We start from the raw sequence: 21829 nt of genomic DNA on the forward strand, positions 1-21829 counted from the left end.
CGGAGAGCCACATTGTGTCTGGGAGCACAGCATTAAGTTAATAATTACACAGTTGATTATTACAATAAATGTGTGCCACTGCCTATTAAGGAGAAGCACAGGGTCCTTTGACAGTGTACAAGTATAGTACCCTCAGCTGTAGGACCCGTTCATTTATAATGAAGCTGCCACCAGTGGTGAAGAATCCATACTTGTACTATATTACAGATTTCAATAGCCATGGTAAAGGAACATAGAAAAGACTGAAAATAAATCAAGAATTTTTGTGTTGAGAGGAAAATGATAAATGAAGAGGAGAGTGCCCCTTTTTTGCCATTCCCCCCCCATTTTCATTTATGTCTAGAATCTTCCACAAGATATCTCTCTAAACGTGGAATTCCTCTTCTTAAGTAAGGGTTTGTACCTTCTGGCTTAATTGGAAAAATACATATTTTGTTCCATTATCGAGATTGTTTGAGGAGCTGAAAATGCACTATTTTTTGTCATTATGCTAATGTTTTGAGTTTTCAGGCAAGTATATTTCTGGATATGTTGTGTGAACAGTGTTACTACTTTCCAGGTGGAGCATAACATATAACCTTTTCCTTGAAACATTTGTCTATTTCTACCAAATGTACATGATATCATTGCAGTTTTGCATTTGAGTGCCCAGACTTTCTTTGAAGTGTTAGACTTTTACAAATGTTGTTTAAATGATACTGTAGATTTTAGTAGTGTCATATATATTAGGTTTTGTGAATTTTTATAATATCCATGGTCTTTCCTTTGAAAAATTTGTTTTTAATAGTATGCTCTTTATGAAGGCTAGAGTCTGAAATTTCTTTTAAGTGTTTCCTTCCACTTCTTAAAAAATATAAGACTCGTTGTAACTATTTAAAGAAGAGCCCAGACTAGGAATTTCTACTAGCTTTGGTAAAAAGGAGGGGTTTGTAACTTTGAGGAGAATGATTCATATTTATTTGAAATTTCAGATTTAAACTCAATTTCTATAAGGTAGTTACTATTTAACTGAGTGTTTTAAGAATCATGAACTGCCTTTTACAGGTGTTTATTTGACTTTTTAAATGTGCCATACAGATCTTTTTTGAAGCTATGTCTAGTTGTGTGCTTAGTGAATTATTTTCCTTAAACAAACAGTACCCCTTCAGTTTAAGGACCAAGAATCTAAATACTGTATTAGAAAGATTCAATAACTTGTCTAAAGTCATTTAATTATAGGCCTGTCTTGATGCATCCACTCTTTTTTTCATTTTTATTATTGTTCTTTGATATTTTTATAATCATGAATAATTACTATTTTTTCTCTATAGTGCCTCTATTTGGGAGTATTTGAAATGTTACAACTCATTATGCTTATTTATCAAACTGTATCAAATATACTTTTACTTTATGTCTTTATTTCCCTAATTATGTATGTTAAATTGTGTTGCATTGTGTAGGTGTAATTTGGGAGACAAAATCATCTTCATTTCTAAGAAGCAGAGATAAAGGCAAACATGAGGATCAACTTTTGAAAAGATATCAGGGAATTTCTGATGAAATGATGCTAACCAATTTCAGTAAAAAACTAAACTTTTCCTGTAGAAATGGGTGTGCACGATTTCATGACTTTAAATGCTTTCCCATTTTAAAACTATGTACTTTTTTTGTGTGTGTGTAGAGTTCTCAGTATGTGCAGTGTGTTGCTGGGTGTCTGCAGCTGATGCTCCGGGTCAACGAGTACCGTTTTGCCTGGGTGGAAGCAGATGGGGTAAACTGGTGAGTGCCCTTTACTTTTGATGTAGAATAACATTTAAAAGCATTTCTCCCTGACATTTTCAAAGAAATTAATACATTTAATCATCCAACAGAAGTATTTTATATTTTCATGTCTGTTTAACAATGGATTATGCTAACTTTCTTATAAGTCAATAACTATCAAACTGAACATTTCCCTTCCCTTACTGGTTTGTGCATTTAAAAGAGGTTGAAGCCTTCTAAGATCCTAATGCTGGATGGAACAACTCAGAAAACAAAATAATTATAAAAGTATTATGTGATGAATACAGATAAAAATCAATTAGGAAATGTCCCATCAGAAAAAAGTGAGTGTCAACTGTTTTTATAAGCCATATAATTTAGTCCATTCTTGTGGGGTCGTAATTTGTAGGTACGAAAACTTTAAGAAGCTTTTAATAAACAACCTAAGAAAAATCTCCCCCAAAATACTGGAATTTCTGTTTTATCACTGGAAACTCAATTTATACTGTACTCTTTTTTAGTTAATGAGGGCATTGTTTCTTTGTTGGAAAATAAACATACGAAATTAGGTTATCAATAGTAGATTCTTTGGTGAGCAAGGATTTAGAGCAATAGTTGATTGACAATATGTGTGTGGCATCAAACTCTTTCAGAACTTTATGTTACATCTTCAGTAGATGAATACTGTGAAAGGGATCTGAATATCCTGGATTCCCTCTACAAATATGTGCAGTTTTTTAAACTTTCTTAGACTTCTGCAAAAAGCTTTTCTTATGAATTGAATTTAAATCATCATGTACCACTCAATCTCCACTGACTCAGTGAGTTAGTATGTATGTTCAATATGTTTATGACTATTTACCCCTGAATCTACCAGGAAAAGTAGTTATTTCAGTTTGCCATCTGGTCCAGTAGTTCTTCTAAAAAAATATAGTTTTAGTTTTCTTATGAAAAATTAATTAATCAAAAATAGAGAGAAAGTAAAAACTGACTATTAGAAATTTTAATAGGAATTTAAATGTAGCAGCTCTTTTTGTAGTAAGTAAATTTTATGCATAAATACCATAAAACAATGAAAAAAATCATCACATATTCTTGAGCAAAATTGACCAGGTTTTTGTTGTGGAATATTGTCTTGAAGACTTTTGTGTTCAATACCAACAAGTGAGAAAATTGTACTTCCTTTTTGTCCATAGAAGACATATATTGCTTACTCATTAATTATTGCATCTGAGAAAATTTTTTATGGTATAATCATCTAAACACACATAATTCACCATCATTGTTAGAACAGAATGCTATTTCTCACTTTGCTTTTGTCTTCTGATTAATGATTGTGAAATGTATTCTTCTGTTAATCATTGTTATGGGTGGAAAGTAAAAAGTTCTGAATTCTCAGCTGTGTGTTTCTGCTGTTGGGAGATTCATTAGGAAGACTCATGGAGTCAGCAGCTGGGACTCATAGCTAAACTTTATTGCAGAGATGTGGTCAGGATGCACACAGCTAGTCTGTAAGTGAAAAAGACAAAGGCTGAATCTGGAAGAATTTACCTGCAGGCTTCCCCGTGCTTCCTCCCTTTCATGAGGTCCCACTGAGTGTACCCTCCCCCATCAACAAAAATGCAGCAACATTTGTGTGCGATTTCTGTCCAAGAAACTAATTATTGTCTCATCTTCCAAGCATTTTACTGGACGCTAGTAGTGTAGATACCCAGTGATTATAATACATCAAAATTCCAGACTCCAAAAAGAAAGTGGTTATCTAAATCAAAATACTATAGATTTGAGTGGCTTATGATAGTTCCGGAGGCTGGGAAGTCCAAGATCAAGGTACTAGTGGTTTTGGTGTCTGGTGAGGGCCTGCTTCCTGGTTCAGGTTGGCTGTCTTTTCACTCTAACCTCTTATGACCTAAGGGTCAAAGGGTCTCTTAGGCCCTTTTAAGGGCACTAATTGCATTCATGAGGGCTTTGCCTGTATGGCCTAATCCCAAAGACCTCACTTCATCACACTATTACCTTGGAAGTTAGGATTTTAACATGAATTTTGGGGGGACACAGATACTTAAACCATAACAATGGATGTTCATAGCATACACCATATTATTTGTACAAACTGTGTAGGTACAATGAGCTACCCTTAGGATTTAGGGAAAATTTTGTGTTCATGTAGGGAACTCGTTACTAGCCAAGTTCCTAAAAGCTAGCCAATGGCCATCCTTACAAGCAGGTCTTTTTAAGACTAGCAATCTTAAGATTGTGATGTCAGCTCTTCTGCATAGAAACCTAAATGTGGACTACAAAAATGATGTTTCAAGTCTTTCTACTTTCCTAAAAGATGATGCCATATTTTGGGCAGAGCAATAAGAAGAGATAATGATTATTTCAGTATATTTCATTATATCATTATTATATAGGTCTCAATTTTTTATTTTAGTTTTTTATTTAATAGCATAATTAATTATGGTTAATAATGATGAAATAATATTTAGGATTATGAAATAGTCCAAGATTACCAAGATCCTATAACATGTCCTTTGTTTATAAAAGGGCTCAATAGGTCCATACAGCCATTGCAAAATAAAATAAATTTTATTCTACTAAATAAAAATTAGACTTTTCCCCTTTGGAATACCTGTGAGAAATTAAAAGTCATGATGTGGCAATCTCTACAAATAGTTTTTATGTTGTTCAAAAAATTAACTTAAATTTAAAAATTTTGTCCAGTGGATTCTCTTGTTATAGGGACTTCCAACTAAATGCTGCTGTCTCAATTACTATATTTCTTATTTTGGAGAACAGTCAACAGTATTGACTTAGCCTTTGTATTTTGGTTTGCTAATCATCACTAATGAAATGAGCAGTAATCAAATAAATCTTTAGGTTGTGAACAGACATTAATAAGGTATATCTAAACTTACTAATAGTGTAGCAATTTAGAAAATCATTTAATCCTTTTATTTTTTCAGAGGTTAAAACATACTTTCTACTTTCCCATTTGTCTTGCTTAGCATTGAAGTTTTAGTTTCTGGTGCTTCTCAAATCACAAGCAGAAATAATGTGAAAAGAAAAAAAATGCAAGAATAGGCTGTTTAATGAGAGGAAGATAACTGATTTAAAAAAAGTACAGTTTAATCAACATAGTCTGCTTTTTTTTTTTTGCTAAAAAGCCATTGTATACATGACACAACACTGTTTTTGAATATTTATGTACTTATGTAAGATAAAATACTTTTCATTGTGTTGAAATTGTTGACTTTACAGTCTGAAGACTAGCATTGACTTTTTAAGTATTGCAGCTAAAAGTGGGCATTTCCTGGAGTCAATTGTCTTCACAATTCAGCTAGCATTTATGAACTATTATATCCTCAAATTTGAAGTGTTTTGAAAGTATAAAGTAATGCAGAATTTAAAGGCGAGTTTTAAGAAAAAATAGTTGAAATCTTACACTCTTGGTGTATGTTGTGTGATGAGGTATGAGGTACTTATGGATTTGGAGGGCAGCATCTCGTTCAAAGTGTGTCTTAGCCAGTACCCATCTATTTTGTCTTGCTATTCCTTTTATTCATTTGATTTAAAATAACTTATTAAAAAGTAAAACAACACTAATAGTGATTTTGGCCTCACAGACCTTAGTGGTCTTCTAATCTTGGATTTGCTAGTTATACTTCCTGAGCTTTCTATATATTGTGCTACATATAATGGGGACTACAAAGATATATGGCTCTTCTCTTTATGAAGTTTATAATCTAGACAGAAAATATTAGAACCCATCAAAGGCAGCCTTTAGTATTCTACAACTTCATTTAGTGACTTTCTCAGTGACTTTAAAAGTCACATTAACCTTGCAGATTCACATTTTTTAAAACTCGGCAGTCACATTTAACTTGCCTTCTAAATTAGAGGATGGCACAGGGTTGGATGCCACATTCACTTCTCTGGTTCCTTCCTCAGTGGATCCTCCTTTCACCCATGGTAACCTGTAAGCTATTTGAGAGCATAGACAGAATCATTTTTGCTTCCTGTTTTATCCCTTGTGCCTTGCTCTATACCTCCACATTGCTCCTTAGCAAATACTTGTTAAATCAGTATATTTAGTTATATCCTGGGCCTTAATACACTTGGTGTTTCTTGGCATGTTCTTCTTGCTACTTCACTATATTCAGGGTTGTTATCCTGAAGTTAGTTCCTTCTTTATTCTGGAAAACAGGAGTTTTATTTTGCTTTATTAGGATATTTCTTGTGTCTAATATTTAGACGTAGAAGACTTCTTTTTAACATAATCATATGTATTGTGTGTAAATTTTGAACTCCTCTAAATGTTTCTGCCGAGATTATCATTGTTGACAACTACCTCTTTTGAAATCTTTCTGCTTTACTTTGGTTTCTGTAGTAGTGTACTGTTTGTGAGCTCCCTGGGTCAACCCCTCTTATTATTAAAAAACCAAAACAAAACTAATTCTGTCAGAAAATTTGATATGAAGAATTATTAAGTAAGTCTATATTTACTATCTACTTTGTTCTAAAAACTAAATGAAGAAATGACTCAAGTGTTAGAGAGGTAGCAAGTACTTCCCTAAAGCTGAGGGAAGCAATGGTCACAGGTTAGGATCACTAAAATTTACATGCTTGAAGGAGGGGCAAATGCATCCAAAATTTGGACCTTTGAGGAGGAGGTGCCACCCCTCTGATCCTGACATATCTAAATTCTGACAAAGTGCCTCATTCACAGACTCAGGCCTCTGGGGAGAGGGCCCCACACTGTCTGGTTTGGTCTGATCAAGTGTTTTCTACTGAACTGGAAGAACTGCAAACTGAGTTCAGCTGCTACCAGAGAAACAAAACCAACACAGCAAAGTTCCTCCTTCTTCCATCCTTGCAGTCAGCCTCAAGTACTCCCTTTTGGTCAAGCCTAAAAGGGAGCCAGCTGGTATTGCAGAAATGTGGTTTACCCCAGCATCACAAAGCCAAGTGTAGAAGGCTTAGTTGAGTAATGGAACAGAGAACAAGGAAACCAGTCTCTAAGGTGTTGATAGTATAAAGTTACATGGTTTCTCAGGAGTTGAGATACTGACATCAGTAAATCATATATGAGAAAATTAATAATTTGGTAAGTTTAGAACTGTATGTAAATCACAAAAATGGAGAATTGGCACAAATATAAGCTTCTAATAATTTAATTGATTTAGATTGTAAAATTAGATTTTGAAAATTGTTCAGCTTTTACTTATAGAGCAATTTTAGGTTTATAGAAAAAAAAATTCACGTGTAGAAAGTTTCCATATGTGTGCCCCCTTCATTTCAACACTGAAGTTTCCTTTTATTGATGTTTTAAATTAGCACAATATATTTGTTCTCATTGAGGCATCAATATTGATACGCTACTGTTAACTGAGGTCCACAGTTTATATTAGGAGTCACTCTGCTGGACATTCTGTGTGTCTGAGCTCCCCTTAACCTGGTGGTCAGTTTTAATGGTCTTATTTGATAATTTCTGTCTTTCATTGTCTGAATGTAGGCATTTCACAGGGAAATTTGCTTATTTATTTTCTGTTGTATACTTTTTCCCTTGGGGAAATCTCTTTCATTTCCATGGAGTTTTCCAGTGAAGTAGAAGATTTATCTATAATCCATCTAGGACTTTCTCTGATCCCCAAATTCTGTGATAGCCTGTGTAAAATTCAGACTCCTCACAGGTTTCCTCCAGAGTCATTCCCTCCTTTCTCTGAGTTTTCTGTGTATATTAAATCTACTCTCTTGGTTGCACAGATGCAAAATCTTCATATGAAATTTGACTTGAAGATGTACATTTGTTTTGTCATGACTTTCTGTTGATGTTAGCTCTCTGTCGCTTGTCATATTCTTCTTACCATTCTCTTTGCCCTATTACAAGTCTTGGTTCCCTTTCTTGTTGCTTCTATGCAGCAAATGCTCCTGTTGCGTGAGGTCCTATGACTTTTGGAGAGAGGGTTAAGTGGAACTGTGCTGGAAATGGCCCACTTTGAGTAGCAATCTGGCTGTGTGCTGTTGCTGGTGGAAAAGAAACTGAGGATACAATTCAGAGAGGCTTTTTCCATTAGTGTTCAAAAAGAATAATCACTCATTTCTTTTTTGATGTTTCATCATATTAAATGTTTTCTAAATGCCTGTTCCCTTTCAGCATAATGGGAGTTTTGAGTAACAAGTGTGGCTTTCAACTCCAATATCAAATGATTTTTTCAATATGGCTCCTGGCATTCAGTCCTCAAATGTGTGAACACCTGCGGCGCTACAATATCATTCCTGTCCTCTCTGACATCCTCCAAGAATCTGTCAAGGAGAAAGTCACAAGGATCATTCTTGCAGCATTCCGGGTAAGTTTTGGTGCTTGTTGTTATTGTTGTTTTTGGTGGTAGTGGTGTGTGTGTGAGAGAGACAGAGGCACTTACTATTGTGCAGTATATATGAATTTTAGCAGATGGGAAAATTACTTGCCCTCTATGTTTTACATGTAGTTTTATAAACATACAATAAGATATCATTGGTTTGTCTTTATGACATGGGGCTGTGGAGCAGGTCAGAGGAAACCATCTAAATCAATGAAATGTGTGAGTCATAGAATACTTATAAGGAAAGGTAATTTGGTTATATTCAGTTGAAGAAAGTCTCCCTTTTCTTTATTGCTTGCCATGAGACTGCTATTAGAGGAGTTTTCTCCCATGGGGCCCGTATTTTAGTATGGAGGTTTTCTTTTCTTTTTTTTTTTTTTTTAGATTCTGGATCTACTGACTAGCAGTATATTTCTAAGGCAACTATAAAGATGTATACTTAGAGATCCACCTACACTGACCTATGCGGGACCCAGGCCCAGGGTAGGCCTGGGTCCGTCCTGCCACTGGCAGACACCCAGCAGAGCTCAGGCTAGATCTGCCTCTGCTCACCTGCACAGGACACAGGCCCAGGATAGGCCCAGGACCATCCTGCCACTGGCAGATACCTTAGGACACAATTCAGGCTCTGGCACAGGACCACCTATACCAGCCTGCACGGGACCCAGGCCCAGGGTAGGTTCGAGTCCACCGCTACCTTCACCTCCCACCTGGGAGCCCAGGCCTAACCCACTTCCATCTTGGGACACTGCAGACATCTCCATAGCCTTCTCCATGCAGTAGCCTCTACCTTTCAACAACAGACAGGGCCTAGAAGCAGCTGCATCTCGGAGCAGGCATCCCAAAGACAGTGTAAGGCTCACCCTTTCAGCCCCATCTCTGAAATATGTTGCATCTATTTTGGGCACCGCCACTGCTATCTTGGAGTTACCTCCGCTATTGCTGCCACCACCTTTAGTTGCAGCAGCATACATCAAGAGTCTGGAAGTCCAACATTAAGGTGAGGTACAAATAATATGCACAGATACTAAAAGATTATATGGTAGAAACTGTAATATCTCAGATCCACACTGCAAGAATGGAAGACACATAGAAACATATGACAACATGAAAAAACAAGGGAGGAAAGTACCCCAAACAAACCAGGATACTGCAATAATAGAATCCACGGACAGCAAAATTGATGAAATGTCAGAGGAGGAGTTCAGGAAGTTCATAATTAAAATGATCTGTGAATTAAAGGATGACCAAAATGAGCAAATACAGGCAAAACTGATCATTCTAACAAAGAGATGAGAGAGCAAATATAGGTAACAAAAGATTTCTTCAAGAAAGAGATAGAGACTCTTGAAAAAAAAATCAGAAATCCTTGAAATGAAGGAAACAATAAACCAAATAAAAAACTCAATAGAAAGTATCACCAATAGATTAGATAGATCACTTGGAAGATACAATGTCAGATAATGAAGAAAAAGTATACAATCTGGAAAATAAAGTTGACCACACAGTAAAGATAGTAAGAAACCATGAACAAGCCATCCATGAATTATGAGACAGCATCAGAAGACCAAATCTAAGAGTTATTGGGATAAAGGAAGGCTCATAGTTACAAACCAAAGGAATGCATAATCTCTTCAATGAGATATATCAGAAAATTTCCCAAGCATGAAGAATGAATTGGAAAATCAAATACAGGAGGCTTATAGGACACCAATTGTACACAGTTACAACAGATCTACACCAACGCACATTACAATGAAAATGCCTAGTATAGAGAATAAGGAGAGAATCTTAAAGGCCGTAAGAGAAGAAGAATCAGTTCACATATAGGGGGAGAGCAATTCGTATCTCAGCAGATTTTTTAACCCAGACCTTCAAAGCCGGGAGATCATGGAACAACATATACCAAGCTCTGAAAGAAAATGGATGAAAACCAAGAATAATATCCAGCAAAATTAAGCTTTAGATTTGATGATGAAATGAAAATCTTCCATGATAAACAAAAGTTAAAAGAATTTACATCTCGAAAGCCTGCACTATATAACATCTTTGGCAAAATATTCCAAGAAGAGGAAGTAAAAAACAATGATGAAAATCAGCAGAGGGAGGTATTACACTAAAGGAATATCTAATCAGAGGAGAAACCAAGTCAAATTAAATACCAAAAATAAACAAAAATGGCTGGGAATACAAATCATGTCTCAATAGTAACTCTGAATGTTAATGGCCTAAACTCACCAATCAAAAGACATAGATTAGCAGATTGGATTAAAAAAAAAAAGACCCAACAATATGCTTCCTCCAAGAGACTCATCTCATAGGAAAAGACATCCAGACTGACCGTGAAAGGCTGGGAAAAATCATACCACTCACATGGACTGCGGAAGCAAGCAGGGTTTTCTATCCTCATATCAAATAAAGTAGACTTCAAGCTAAAGTTAATCAAAAGAGATAAAGAAGGACACATCAAGGAACTAGGAATTAAATCAGAGACCCTGCACGAAATAGAAGAATAAGTAGGCCCTAATCTCCATCACGTCGGATTAGGATCTGACTTCCTTTAATAAGACTCCTATAGAGCAGGAATTAAAATCAAGAGTCAAAAAATGGGATGGATGTAAACTCAAAAGCTGCTTCTCACAAAAGAAGCAATTAAGTGAAGAGAATAGAAAGCTTACAGAATGGGAGCAAATTTTTACCACATGCACATCAGATAGAGCACTAATCTCCAGGATATATAAAGAACTCAAAAATCTTAACACCAAAAAACCCCCAAATAATCCATTTAATACAAGGACCAAGGAACTGAAGAGGCACTTTTCAGTAGATGATATACAGTCAGTCAACAAATATATGAAAAAATGTTCAACATCTCTAGCAATTAGAGAAATGCAAATCAAAACTACTCTAAGATTTCATCTCACTCCAGTCAGAATGGCAGCTATGAGGAATACAAAAAACAGTAAGTGTTGGCAAGGATGTGAGAAAAAAGGCACACTCATACATTGCTAGTGGGACTGCAAATTGGTTAGCCAATATGGAAAGCATTATAGAGATTCCTTGGAAAACTGGGAATGGAACTACCATTTGACCCAGCTATCCTACTCCTCGGTCTTTACCCAAAGGACTTAAAAACAGCATACTACAAGGACACAGCCATATCAATGTTTATAGCAGTACAATTCACAATAGCTATAAACTGTGGAACTAACCTAGATGCCCTTCAGTAGATGAATGGATAACAAAAATGTGGTATTTATGCACAATGGAATACTATTCAGTATTAAAAGAGAATAAAATCATGGCATTTGCAGGTAAATGGATGGAGTTGGAGAATATAATGCTAAGTGAAGTTAGCCAATCCCCCAAAACCAAAGTCGAATGTTTTTTCTGATATAAGGAGGTTGTGGGGGGTGTGGAGCATGGGTGGATTAGACGAACTCTAGAGATAAAGCAAAGGGGAGGGAGGGAAAGCGGGAGTATGAGGGTAGGAAAGAAGGTGTAATGAGATGGGCATCATTACTCTTAAGTCATGTATAACAACACGATGGTGTGACTCTACTTTGTGTACAACCAGAGATATGAAAAATTGTGCTCTATATGTGTAATATGAATTGTAATGCATTTTGCTGTCATACATAACAAATTAGAATAAAAAGGTGTATAATTATTTTAAACTGTAGGTATTTATTAATATGTAAGAATTTTTGAGTTATGTAAGTCAACTTCCTCCCTTGAAAAGATGAGGAAGTTGAGAACAAGAGAGGAACTGAGTTTGAATCTTTATTCTCGGTAGCTAGTCATTTGTAAAACAGAAATAAAGTATTGTTAATTGGGTCCCCAGAGCCAATGTCTTCATTGTAACAACTGTCTCTTGACAATTTTGTCGATTGCCTTAGGATTCAGATGGGATTTTGGCAGATGGCTTGTTTGGTGTAATGTCTCTTAAGAATGCTACCTGAGAGGGCTGGGGTTGTGGCTCAGCGGTAGAGCACTCGCCTAGCATGTACAAGGCCTTGGATTTGATCCTCAGCACCAAATAAAAGTAAATAAAATAAATTTTTATATTGTGTCCAACTACAACTAAAAAATAAATATTAAAAAAAAAGAATGCTACCTGAGAGTGATAATAGTGGACATATCTCAGGTAGCGCTTACTGTGTCATGCATTGTTCCCAGGGCTTTCCCTTGTTAACTCATTTAGTGTTTATTAGAGTCCTAGAACATAAAAATTATTATTTTTATTATTGGTATGTGTTATTATTGGTATTGTTATTATTGTTTGCTTCAGAAACTGTACTTTTGATCATTATTTATTCATATGTAATGAACAAGTCAAAAATAAAAAGTAATATACACGTGTTACAAAAATATAAATAGTATAGATATCATATTTGTCAAATGCAGTCACCTTTTAGATGTTTCTGAGCATGTAGAGATAAATATATAAATAAGTGTGTGATTTTCCTTCATATTTAAAAATAAAATGATACCATATAATAAATATTGTTCTTTATCTTTTTTTAAATTTTTTTTTTTAGATATACATGACAGTAGAGAGTATTTTGACATACATACATACATGGAGACATGGAGTATAACTTCCCTTTCTTGTGGTTGTACATGATGTGGAGTTACACTGGTCATGTATTCATATATGAGCATAGGAAATTTATGTCAGATTCATTCTACTGTCTTTCCTATTTTTTTAGCTTTATTCTTACCAATTCTTAAAGAATACGTTTTTATTTCTCTAAACATAGGTCTTCACTCTTCCTTTTAATGGCTATATTCCACTGGGTTGGTATATAAGCGTTAAGTATTCTACTGATGGGCTTGTGGGTATTTTCAATTTCTTTCATGTATGCATGCTTACTTTGATGAATAATTCTTCTGAATGAAGTTCTAGAAGGGGAGTCAAAGATACATGCTGTTTTACACTTACTATAGATAATGCCAAATCACTTGTCTTTCAAAACTGTGCCAATTTATATTTATATCAAGTATGTATTGGGAATTTTCTACTCTCTTATTAGCATTTAATAGTCTTTCTTTTGATTTTTACCAAAAATGAAATCATTGTTTTGAAATTGCATTCTGTTAATACTGAATGAAGCTTTTAAGTATTTTATTGACCATTTATTTTCTTTCTATAAGTTGCATATTAATAGCTTGTTGTCACCTTGTAAATTTCAAAATTTGATGTATAGGAACTCTTTTCTGGATGTCTGTAGTTATTAACAACTAATGTTTATTGAGAGCTTATCTGTGTCAGGCACTGTCATAATTATTTAAATGTATTATGCATTTAATTATTCCAAGAAGCCATGCATGGCCTCTCATTAGGCAATGAGAGGTTAAATAATTTGCCAAAATAGCTAAGAAATTAAGAGAAGGGATTCAAACTCAGGCAGTGTGACTCATGCTGTTAACCATCATTCTAACCTTGTGTTTGACTCTGAGAATCATAATTGTTACATTTAATGAGTCATTTTCATGCATTGCTTTATGTAATCTTCATGATTAACCAATAGGTTCTATTATTATTTTTATTTTATAGATGAGGAAACTAAGACTTAAGAAGTTGATTCCTCAGTTAGTATAAGATTGAAACTTCAGTGTAATTTATCAGCTTCAAAATCTATTTCTTAACCACTGTGCCATCTCCCCTGCACTCATTTTTTTCCATCTACTTTTGGTACATTTTCTCAGGAACCTTAAGAGTACCATTAAAAGGGTGGAGGGAGATTATGAAAAGGAAAACCATAGGTAATGTGAGAGGAGAATTTGAATCAGTGTAACCTCTGGCAGCTAGTTTTCAGTGAGGTAACAGTGCAATTAGATATTCTAGAAGTGAACTGTATTATTTTTCAGTTTATATGTTAAGGTTACTAGGGCTGGGAATGTAGATCAGGGCAGAGCCCTTGCCTAGAGTATTTCCTAAAACCCCTTATTTCACTCTGCAACTTTTCAAATGATTTTACTTATATATATATATATACACACACACATATATATTTTTTTCTTGTATGATTTTTAATCACTGCTTTGTACAGACATTATTTAATTTACTAAGTCGTCTTCATCAAACATAAGACCTTGGTTGTCTCTATTATCTGTGTTTATGTTCACATAAAAGTGACTCAGAAAATTTTGTGAATTAAAGGTGTTATATACCTGGGAAGATTGAGGCAGGAGGATTGCACGTTTGAGGTCACCTGGACAACTTAAAAAGAGCCTGTCTCAGAATTTAAAAAAGTAAACATGAAGTTTCCTCTTGAGAGGGGGAAAATGTGCTGCCTAGTTCTTACGAGGAAGAACTCACCAAAGCCCAGTCTCTCCAAATAAACTTCTTTGTCAGCTCTGCTTTTACTATTTTATTACATACTTTTCTACATGAAACAAGACTGATTTTTTAGAATTTATTCATGTGAAATAAATTTATTCATGTATTGCATCTTTTCAACTCGACATATTTATTCTCTGAAGATTTAAAGCTCCTTCCAATTCTGTTAGTTTATGTTGTGAGTTTCTCTCTTGTCTTTCCTCCTTATTAATCTAGTAAATTCATAGGAGCCCATATTTTACTAAAATCCTCTAGTTTAAATGAAGCATCTACCATTTGGAAAAAATGGAGCTAGTTTAGATCTTTCATTTGTTTACAAAAATTGTACGATAGAGAAATATTAAGAAAAAAAGTATAAATTATCCTCAATTTTTCAATGGAGCCTTGTTGTCATTTTATGTGCTATTTATAATTTCTATTCCCTAAATACACAAGGCATCAATTCAAGATGAATTGTAGTGGGCACTGAAAAACAGAAGGAAGGACCAGGGGGAGTCTTTGAATTCTTGGCCCCCGTCATAATTTAGGTGGATCATGGTTTACATTAGCGACTGCAGATGGTGTGTGCACTCAAGTTGGTAGTGAGTGCATCTGCCATGATCAGTGGAGGTGAGGTTGTTGGGCTCCTGGGTTGTCCTCTGAGCCTTTGGCATTTGCTTTCCCTCTCCATGCTTCACCTTTTTTTCATGTTTCTGGTGTGAGTACTATTCTCTCTCCTAAATTTGTCACTAGACCTTCCTGATGATGCCAATAGGGTAATGTCCTTCAAAAAATAAATGTGTACTAAATCAATCTTGGGCATAAAATAGACCCCCCCCAAAATGTGTGTGATTATACAAGAGATTGAACAAAAGTGCTGAAAGAAAAACTTTCTATAGGAATAGGGTCATGGCATTGAATTTATTGATGTTTATGTTGATTTCTTTATTGACTGATTTCAGTTTCCTTTTAAAAAACATTTGGTTGTTTTGTTCTCATATTTAAAACTATGATGATAAAATTCTATAACATACTGTCTGTTGCTTGAAGCTGCTGCTGCATTGAAAAATTAGTGTACCTCAGAGTCTCTGGAAGCTAGTTTTCAGTGCAATTAGATTATTCTAGAAGTGAATTGTATTATTTTTCAGTTAATGTGTTAAGTTTATATGTGTAGGGCTGAGAATGTAGATCAGTGGCAAAGCCCTTGCCTAGTACATGTGAGGTCCTGGGTTCAATCCTTAGTAACATATACATATACACTACCACCACACACACACACACACACACACACACACACTAAATAAATAAATTAAATTAAATAAAGAAAAGGAAAAAAGAATGCATTCATTACAATAATCCACATAAAAACATATCACAGAAAGCAAGACTAGAGGAAGAAAATCCCTTTTTTTCTGTTAGTCCATAAATGTTTTTCTCTAATTTGAAAGTTGTTCATAAACTTATTGAAAAGCTCTTTTCAAAAAATAAGATATATTTTGCAATTGTTAAACCATTAGGAAAAATACCTTTGACTCGATGTTCTTACAATTAGATTATTCTAGAAAGATAATCTTGAATTATTGTTTATTTTTTGTATGACTTTTCACTTCTTTTGATAGAAAAATCAACAGTTTCCTTAGTAATTATTAATATGGAAGTAAACTGTATTATTTTTCAGTTTGTATTTACTTATCCTTTTCTGTATGTTAGTCATATTTTTGTTTGAAAATGCCTTTGTATTTTGTTTAAATCTTTGTCTTGATGGAATGACTTGATGAATTCACCATGTTTATGGTATGCAAAGCTCAAAAAGCCACAAGAAGTGTAGAGCCAGACTGAGATTCTTAGTTTTTTTTTTTTTTTACCTGATATGGAAACTCTTTGGATTAATTGTCTCTTTTGTATTGAAATATGAGTAGTAGTATAGCTCCTTCTTAATTTTCTTTCTAAGTGACAGTACAATGTGAGACTGGAGTCTGCCTGGAGTGGATTGACCTAGATTTGAATTCAGCACTTGTTTGTTTAGTGTTGGGAGAGTGGCTTGAATTCTGAAATGGTTTCCTCATTCGTGAAGGGTGGGTAGTAATACTTAACCCACTTCATGTCTGGGTAAGATAAGGATTCAGTGAAGTAATAGTGAGATGCCTGGCAATAGTGAGTACATGATACATACTCTTTCCTCTGTCTCTTCTCTTTATAAAATCATAGAACACCAGAAGTTTGCCTCTTTAAATCTCATATGTAAGGTGAATTCTTATTAATGTTAAGCCCAGATGAAGATGTAGTGCTTTATTTTTGTTTGATTTATAAGAGGCAGAATTGATATTTTACAAATACTAAGCAAGATTTAAAATTCTATGTAAACTATATTTGTAGTTTCAAATTTTACCCATAATGCATGAAATTTTTTTTGACAATTTCTGGGCTTCCATCATCTGTAATTTTTAAAGATTTTGGATTATTTAAATAGATCAGTCCATTAGCAGAAATATTTGTTTTTTGGGCTGAATAATGCTAAATTTGGGTTAATGCAGTTATTTATATGAGTATGCTGAGGACCCAAACTCAAAAGAATGTCTTTAGATATCCACAACTTTGATATATACAACTGAGCTAAAATTAAGCCATTTGTAAGGGCATGATTTAGACCATCAAAAAACTGGAGAAAATGTTTTGAAAAATCATTTTCGAATCCCTGTGTCCTTTAAAAGTGATTTCTCTAGCCAGGCGCAGTGGTGCATGCCTGTAATCACAGCAGCTTGGGAGGCTGAGTCAGGAGGATTTCGAGTTCAAAGTCAGCCTCAGCAATGGCGAAGCACTAAGCAACTCAGTGCGACCCTCTCTCTAAATAAAATACAAAATAGGACTGTCTCAGTGGTCGAATGCCCCTGAGTTCAATCCCTGATACCAAAAACAAAAAAAAAAAAAAAGATTTTTCTGATGAGGTTCTCTCAATATGGTCTAGTCATGTATTTTTTCCCCCCATATCCTGAAACTGAGAAGGAAATTTTTATGCTGGAGACTTTAGGAAGCTTGTTGAGCCCTTATGAATTGAGCAAATCTAGCAGCTGCTAATTATTATTATTTTTCCATTTGAGGGATGAATTTTATTTTTGAAAATGTCAATCTCACTTATGCATGGTAGGTGTGGAACCCCAGGTCTTTGCAAATGTTATTGCTGTTGGTTAAATGGATTTGTCAATCTATAGTTTCTAAAATAAGTTAGACGGTTTTGGAGCTATGACTGAGACAGGCATTGGAGATTATCTTTGTTGTCTAGAGTTCTACATCTGCTCTGAGTTTTATTTCCCCTTTTAGTTCTATTTAGTCAAGAGTCTGAATTATATGTATAATGATATGGTACATTATATTTGTTTTAAAATTCTGATTTTTATCAGAAAGTCTTAAGAATTACCATCAAGTTACCATCTTCTTTTCATTAACTGTATTTATCACAACTTTTAATTCATATCTGCAGCACTTATTCATAGATATGTGTATTTTCCTGTGCAAGTAATTAATAGTTTGAAAGAGGCTAGCTCTAGCTTGAGTGTATAGGGACTGTTTTTCTCACTTTGGCATAGAAATTATATTGCCATGAAAAAATTGTATTCTCAAATCTATCCCTTATTCCCTATTTCAGAAATTCTGCATAGACTTTGCTAATTAATCTCCATCTTGCTTATTAGATACAGGTGTGAATGAAGCAAGACTGAGACTTGTTTTGGCACTGGGGATTGAACCCAGGGGCACTTAACTACTGAGCAACATCCCCAGCCCTTTTTTTTTTTTTTTTTTTTTTTTAATAAGAGACAGGATCTCGCTGAGTTGCTTAAGGCCTCACTATGGCTTTGGACTCACAATTCTCCTACCTCATCCTCCTGTGGGATTACAGGCGTGTGCTACCATGCCTGGCAAGACTGAAACATTTTAAATCTTAAAATGTGGCCTGCATTACCACTGCGGTGTGGTGCAATGAAACATTCACAACCCGCAGTGGATAGTACAGAAAGTGAGAGTGAGCATGAAATGTGATCTTTATCACCTGTGTAAGCAATGTAGTGCATCCTTTACATTCCACAGTGGATAGTACAGAAAGTGAGAGCGAGCATTTAGAAACTTACAGGAATTTGATAGAATAATTGCATGTCTATTAATTTTTGTAATATAGAATTTGAGTTTGGAATTTTCAGATATTTTAAAATTCATTCTTAAATTTTTAATGAAAGCATTCACCTTGAGACTGATCATCACTACAGTTGATAAATGTGTAATTTCATGGCTAGAAGTTTAATTTTGGTAATGGAAAGATCTGAATTGTCATGTGATTCCATCTTCTACCAGTGAAGTCAAGATCTTGCTGCACAACAAATTTTCCAAAGGCTAAATGAGGCTGGATTGGCCACTTTTTCATTTTGTTTTTGGTACCAGAGATTGAATCCTGGGGTGCTTTACCCTTGTTTATATTTTATTTAGACACAGGATTTTACTGAGTTGCTCACAGCATATGCTGCTGAGGCTAGTTTTGAACTCATGATCCTTTTGACTTATGTTTACCAGCCACTGGGATTACAAGTGTGTGCCACTATGCCTGGTCACTTTTTTGTTTTGTTGGGTGAAGGTACTACTCAATTTTAGGACCTTATAAAACTATGTTGCTCCCAGATTTTATAGGTTGTTTCTGGAAGATTTTGTTTCAAGTACTTTTCATAACACATTATTTCCTCCTATATATTCTTTATCAGATGAAGAGATGAAATTAAAACTTGTTTTCAAGGAAAAATTAGGCTTAATGATTGATTTGACAGGATTGAAGAAAAAGGGAGAATAAAAGATGACTGATGTTTGAGGTGCCATTGTCTTGAGAATTGAGAATACCATAACACAGACTGTCCTATTGAGATATTGAATGTGTTAAAGTTATAGTTGAAACCACTAATGATATCATTACCATAATATCATATAGAGTTTAAACAGACATGTAGGAGATCAATAAGGGACCATGTGAACCAAAAAACTTTCATGCTTCTAAAGTTAGAAGAGATGGTATTAGGAAAAGTAACTGGAAAAGGTAACAGAAAACTTAATAAAAGAACAAGTAAAATCTCAGAAAAGGAAATAAGGAAAGGAAGAGTTTCATGAAGGAAGAGGTTATTAGATTTAGGGTTCTATACAGTCTAAGATCTCAAAAGAATTTGTGGAAGGAAATAATAGATGTCTTGGGAGAGAGTAGTTCATAGGAGTAGTCATAGTAGGAGCTGGGGTTAAGGGAAGAATTAAACATGATCTATGTTATCTAGTCGGGTGATGTGGACTAGGATTTCACAGTTTAGTAAAGGACACAGGCTTGTTCAAATGTTAATGTCATTGATAATTTCTTCTTTGACCTGTGGATTTTGTAGAAGCACATTGTTATCTTTCCAAATAGAAAGTAGACATTTACAAGTCTTTAATTGAATTCTATTATGGCTAAAGAACTATTCTATAAGTTTTTAACCCTTGGAAAGTTGAGAATTATTTTCTGACTCATAATGTATCATGGCGAATGTACTATGCTCATTTTAAAAGAATGCGTATTTTGCAGGTGGGAATAGTGTTCTGTAAATGTCAATTAGGTCAGGGTGGTTGATAGTTATTATTCAGATCTTCTGTGTACTGATTTTTTTGTTTAGTTGTTCTATCTGTTGCTTAGAGAGCTGTTCACATCTCTAGCTTTTATTTTAGGTTTGTTTATTCTCCCTTCAATTTTGTTAGTTTGTGCTTCATGAATTTTCAAGCTCTGTTATTACATTATGCACATTGTGTTTCCCTAATAAATGGTTCCCTTGTGTCATTGTGAAATGTTCTTTTTTATCACTGATAAAGCTTTTTTCTCAATATATACTTTATTTGAAATTATGTGATAAGCCAGTTCTTATGCTTATAGTTTGAATGGTATATCTTTTTCCATCTTTTTAGTTTCACCCTATCTTTGATTTCATATTTAAAGTTTGTCTCTTTTAGACAATATATAGTTGAGTCTTGAATATGTTCTAATAATCTCTGCCTGCTAACCTGAGTGTTTACTTCACTAGCATTTAAAGTGATTGTTGGTGTGGTTGGGTTAGATCTGCCATTTTACTCTTTTCTGTTTGCTCCTTTGTTTTTTGATTTCTCTTTTCAATTTTTGTCTTCTCTTGGGTTAATTGAATTCTTTTTAAAATAAATTTATTTATTTATATAATTTGGTACATATGACAGCAGAATGCGTTTTGATTCATTGCAGCACAACTTTTCATTCTCTGGTTGTACATAATGTAGCATTGTACCGTATGTGCAGCCACACATGTACCTAAGGTGACGATGGCCATCGTATACATATGGATGGCAAGTTTTCTGACTTAAGATAACAGTTCCAAATGAGATTGACCAAAAGAATGAAGGACTCCTATGTTTAGTGAGTGAAAGCATTGTCAGCTCTCATAGTCTTCAGGCACTTATTGAGGTTGCTTTGGTGCCTGTCCTTTAGTTTTATCTTATCTCTGAAATGTCAACCCAGAATTCTATATTTACTCTTGTAATCAACAACAAAAAAATCCTTCAACAAACTTTTCTCAGTGTGACAGTGATGTGCATCTTCTGGGCTTGGTGTCCATTGAACATCTGAAAATTTCTCTTTCATTGAATGTGGGAAATTCAGCTGTATTTCTTCAAATAAAATTTCAGCCCCATTCTCTTCTCCTCTCCTTTAGGTATTCTAGTTGTACGTATATTGGGCCATTTGATATAACTAATAAGCTTCTGAGCCCCTATTTATTTCTTAAAAATATTTTCTTTTTCTGTTCTTCTCCTTGAATAATTAAAAAAATTTTAATTGTAGATTGATACAGTACCATTATTTTATGTATTCATTTTTATGTGGTGTTGAGGATCAAACCCAGGGCCTCCTCACACATGCTAGGCAAGCACTCTACCACTGAGCTGTGACCCCAGCCCCTCCTTGGATAATTTTGATTGTATATTTTCTAGTTCACTTTTTCTTTCCTATTTCATCTCTGTTTGATTCTTAAGTATAATGGTTTGTTTGTGTTTCAAGTAATTTTAGATTATATCCTGAAATGCTATGTCCTGGAGATTCTACATTCTTCTGTTTTTGTCTAGTAAAATTTGCTTGCTTTATTTTAGTGGGTGGTTTTCTTGATTGACTTTGAACAGGAAACTTTTTTTCTTGGGTGGCATCTCTGGTTGCAGTCCAAACATTTTGTCTTTAGCTGAGCTGCTCTGAGTCTTTCCTGTGCATGCAGGTTTAAAAGGGGTTGGTCATATGTGATTATATGGAATTTGAATCTCCTTTCTAGCTTTTAATCTTCTGGAAGTCAGCATGTATGCTTTCCAGCTTCACTTTCTGTCTAGGCCAGAA

At 34.6% G+C, this 21829-nt stretch overlaps 1 protein-coding gene across 4 annotated transcripts in view; it reads left to right on the plus strand.

Moving 5' to 3' along the window:
• Positions 1 to 21829, plus strand: part of Atp6v1h (ATPase H+ transporting V1 subunit H) — a 103017-nt gene that overhangs the window by 29768 nt on the left and 51420 nt on the right. For all 4 annotated transcript variants that reach the window (XM_040294054.2, XM_078017167.1, XM_005322904.5 and 1 more), the window contains 2 exons: positions 1661 to 1758; positions 7898 to 8090. In XM_040294054.2, the coding sequence (XP_040149988.1) occupies positions 1661 to 1758; positions 7898 to 8090 (291 nt within the window). The remainder of the gene's footprint in view (positions 1 to 1660; positions 1759 to 7897; positions 8091 to 21829) is intronic.

This window comes from Ictidomys tridecemlineatus, chromosome 7 (assembly GCF_052094955.1).
Source record: "Ictidomys tridecemlineatus isolate mIctTri1 chromosome 7, mIctTri1.hap1, whole genome shotgun sequence".
Lineage (NCBI taxonomy): Eukaryota > Metazoa > Chordata > Mammalia > Rodentia > Sciuridae > Ictidomys > Ictidomys tridecemlineatus.